The following is a 4,211-nucleotide window of genomic DNA, read 5'->3' as shown; positions in this document are numbered from 1 at the left end:
GCTCTTCCTTTCGACACGCTACCCATCTTTCTTACTTTAATCTCTTTTCTCATCTTCCACTTCCTCTTCCTCTTCCAGTTCCCGGGAATCTCCACAACACCATTTAGTGCTCCCATCACATTCTCCAATATCTCCTCTCTCGCCATCCACATCACCCCGACCTTAACCACACCACCTGGATTCATATCAAGTATCATTGCTTTTCAGACATTCTGAATTTCGATCCTTCCAATTCCTATGTTTCAAATCAACTACCACAACGTTCCTATTCGTCTTGAAAAAAGCTTTCTACGGAAAAAGCCTTTTCATCCACAACAGACGCATCATAAGTGTCTCATAACTTCTGCTTTGCTTCAAGTAGTCCATTATTAGACTTCATTTTTTGAATCGCAAGCACTTCACTGGGATGTTTTCAGCTGTTATATTCAATTAGGGTTCTGTTGGAGTTTGCTTGAGGGCTAAGGTAAGGTATACGAAAACATCTTTCTTTAGTTGTTGCAAAGGGTTTTGAATGTTCTTTGTTTTGGAGTTTCTTGATCTTGGGAAGATACTAATGGAGTTTCTCGGAGAAGCAGGGATCGTAAACAAGGGTGTTCAAGTGTATTGTAGATTCTTATCCAAGAATTGTATTATTTGACGATGTAATGTAAATTGCTAGAAATATGTACCAATAAAAAAAGTTTCGTAAGGAACTAAAGCAGGCTACCATAAGGCAAGATCTATTAGATTTTTTGAATTTTTAATACGAGGTTTTTAAAATTCAAATCCCGGAAAAGGTTGAGGGGGTAGAGATTTGAGATTAGAGGATGGCTGTCACAGGGTTAAAATCTGTCAGGGTGTAAGCTGACGAAAAGTGTTGCTAGACAGTAGCAACGAGGTGGCTGCTCACATGACAGTAGCGAAAATTAGCATCATGCGTGTGCAACAGTATGCAACAGTTAACACAGTAGTAAGCTGATAAGAGTTGAGACTTGGGCGAGGATTGTCCAAGGCCTTAACGAAATAGTGCTGGGATGACACAATGGGACAGTTGGGAATTCGGCAACACTGGTGAAATCGGCAGCGTTGAGGAATTCGTTAGCGTAGACAAAATTGGCATTAGGGGTTGACGATAACTTGGACAGCAGACGGTCCAAGGCATGCAAGGCAGTTACACTGGTAGCATGTGTGCTGGCAATGGGCAGTTGGCTTGTGGGAGAACAAGCCAATGCAGTTGCGGCAATTTTGGGAGCAGTTATTGATAATTGCAGCAGTTTATTATGAGGGGAAGAAAGTAGCCAGAACATGGGATAATGGGTGCTCCAGCTATGCAAGAAGTTAGAGGCAGTTTATACTTGTAACTTCTATTATCTTGTAATTAGATAGGCTGTAAAATGGGTAGCATGCAGAACGTGAATGGGCATAACACACAAGAAGAATTTTGTGTAATCCTTTAATTGAGTTAATGAAAAGGTTGTGACTTGTTCTTATAATCTACTGTGTTGTGCATTCAGTTCATATTTATTAGTGTTATTCCACTTGCTTGTGACATTGAAAAAGTGTGGGGATTTCTTGGGTTTGTGGAACAAATTAGTCGTAGGCAAAACACGAGTGAATCGGTAAGGGAAAGACTGAGTCTAGCGGGACTAGACTGTAGACTGTCGTGCGAGGTATGTTTTCAAGAGCAAAAAATTGACCCTATGACAAAAAATCTCCTATTATATGGATTAAATCTCATTGAACCTCTAGCATAATATTTATTGTACAAACCTAGTTAACCTAAAAAATACTAAGATAAAAGTGTGGGAAATATTTGTTTTTATTAAAATTGTGTGTGGGTACATCGTAAAATATGTACCAATAATAAAAGTTTCGTAAGGAACTGAAGTAGGCTATCATAAGGCAAGATCTATTAGATTTTTTGAATTTTTAATATGAGGTTTTTTAGATTCAAATCCTGGAAAAGGTTGAGGGGGTAGAGATTTGAGATTAGAGGATGGCTATCTCCTATTATATGGATTAAATCTCATTGAACCTCTAGCATAATATTTATTGTACAAACCAAGTTAGCCTGAAAAATAATAAGATAATAGCGTGGAAAATATTTGTTTTTATTAAAATTGTGTGTGGGTACATCGTAAATTCTTTACAAAATAATACTTGAAGACTTGAATCTTCTTGAGTAAGAGATTTGGTGCTTTGAAAGAACATGTAGGTGAAGAACTGACATGTTTTTGCAACGTGTGATTTAAATATTGTGCAATATTTCAAAAGCAAGTTTGAAAGCTTTTCTGCGTAGCTTCTGTACTTAAGGAGCCTGTATTACTTATTTGTTTCTTTCTAAGAGGGAAGCCCTCTTTAGACCCGGAGGAATAAATATGGAATTTCAGGACGAGTTTGGTTTGACTGTGGAAATTTTATTCATCAATATTGTACGGTCTTTGTGTTGGCATTTGGATTGTTTATTACTCTCCAAAAAAAAAATGTAGTAGGAAGGCAATTGATACAAATGAAGGCAATTGATACAAATGAAGGCAATAAATTACATGATTCATGACATTCACCAAGTTCATCTAAAATGATGCTTTGGACGGAATAACACCTCTTGAGGGTTTATTGAATATTAAATTTTGTCACACAAGTTGTTTTACACAAGACGCCCAAGTATACTGTAAAAATTCAGCCAATAACCTTTCTATGAACCAGTATATCTTCCAATTCTATCGTGGAGAATAGCTTTGGCAATGGAGGCCAACGAGTTGTAAGCTCTGTAGAAACTTGTTGCATTGTTGGCCGATAGTGGGGATCGGTCTGCAAGCAAGCAAACGCTAATTTTGCAACAAGTGCCACACCGTCCGCAAGCTCGTTTTCAGGAGGTGGGAGGCGCTGGTCTAAGACATCCTTCAAGAGTGTATTGTGACCGATTGGTGACGATGAGGAGGTGGAAGCAGATAAAATCAGAGATGAGATGAAATCGCCAGGATGCTTTCCCATCATTACTTCCAATATTAATACTCCAAAGCTATACACATCACATTTTTCATCCACTTTCATTGTGTATGCCAACTCTGCAAAAGAGGCTGGTCATGCTATATTTTGCCAAAATAATTTACTGGACCTATTTTGTTTTCTAGTGATTTGTAAACTAACCTACTGTAGAAGGTGATATTGAAACTTAACTACATACCTGGAGCTGTGTACCCAAAGGTGCCAGCAAATGAAGTCCAATTGGATGAGTCAGGCATTAAGAGCCTCGCTGTGCCGAAGTCAGAGACATGAGCCTCATATTCTGAATCCAAAAGAACATTGTTGCTGGAAATGTCTCTATGAATAATCGGAGGGGAGCAGTCATGGTGCATGTAGGATAAAGCATTGGCTACGCCTTCGATAAGATTCATCCTTTTATCCCAATCCATCTTTGCTGCTTGTTCCTCGTCGTTCAGTACCTTTCTTAAACTTCCCCTTTCCACAAATTCATATACCAAAAATGAATGTTTGGCATGCGAGCAGAAACCATACAGCTTCACAATGTTTCGATGCCGTATACCCATTAAGACATCAATCTCGCTTCTAAAAGCTTTCAAGCTGCTCATCTCAACTTCTGGTGTTTGGTGGAATTTCTTCACGGCAAGGACTTGTTCTGATGGAAGAACAGCTTTGTAAACAACTCCATACCCTCCAGTACCAATGCAATATTTGGAGTCGAATTCCTCAGTAGCCTCAATGATGTCCTCGGAGCGCAGATCCCCACGAGTGCACCATCCCACGGGAACATCTCTTCGTGGTGTTTCCACTAGCCTTTTCTTTCTTCTGCTTTGGAAAAAGATAAGGAAACCTACAATCAGGCCCAACAAACTACCCAGTAGAGAAAAGACCGTCAAAATGATAACTTTGGGGCCCTTCTTGTGCACAGTTTTGTTTTTCATGAGAACAGAACAAGCCTCCAAACCGGTAGCATTGCCACACAGGTTGGTGTTGTTGCGAATTGCTTCAAATGGCGCATCGCGAAAGGCTTTGATGTCAGGAATGGGACCCTCTAACTTGTTAAAGGATACATCCACTTTAGTGAGGCCTTGCAGTCTACTAAAACCGGCTGGAATGAGACCAGACAGCATATTATGGGAGAGGTTTAATACCTCTAGCCGCTGCAGCTGTCCAAGCTCCGGCGTTATATCTCCCATCAGGGAATTCCAACTGAGATCAAGACTTTGAAGAGACTGCAAAGACCCCGC

The 4,211-nt window shown here is 39.8% G+C and overlaps 1 protein-coding gene across 1 annotated transcript in view; it reads right to left on the bottom strand.

The window, feature by feature from the left end:
- Positions 1–2,629: 2,629 nt before the first annotated feature.
- LOC105107856 (probable leucine-rich repeat receptor-like protein kinase At1g35710) overlaps positions 2,630–4,211 on the bottom strand; it is a 3,115-nt gene continuing 1,533 nt past the window's right edge. Inside the window, exons 2-3 of the mRNA XM_011001923.1 lie at positions 3,167–4,196; positions 2,630–3,047 (exon numbers count right to left, since the gene is read on the bottom strand). Coding sequence (XP_011000225.1) covers positions 2,659–3,047; positions 3,167–4,196 — 1,419 coding nt within the window. The 3' untranslated portion in view covers positions 2,630–2,658. The remainder of the gene's footprint in view (positions 3,048–3,166; positions 4,197–4,211) is intronic.

The sequence above is a fragment of the Populus euphratica genome, unplaced genomic scaffold (assembly GCF_000495115.2).
Source record: "Populus euphratica unplaced genomic scaffold, PopEup_1.0 scaffold413.1, whole genome shotgun sequence".
Taxonomy (NCBI): Eukaryota; Viridiplantae; Streptophyta; class Magnoliopsida; order Malpighiales; family Salicaceae; genus Populus; species Populus euphratica.
Note: the sequence above shows the minus strand (reverse complement) of the source record. Positions and strands in the feature narration are given on the sequence as shown.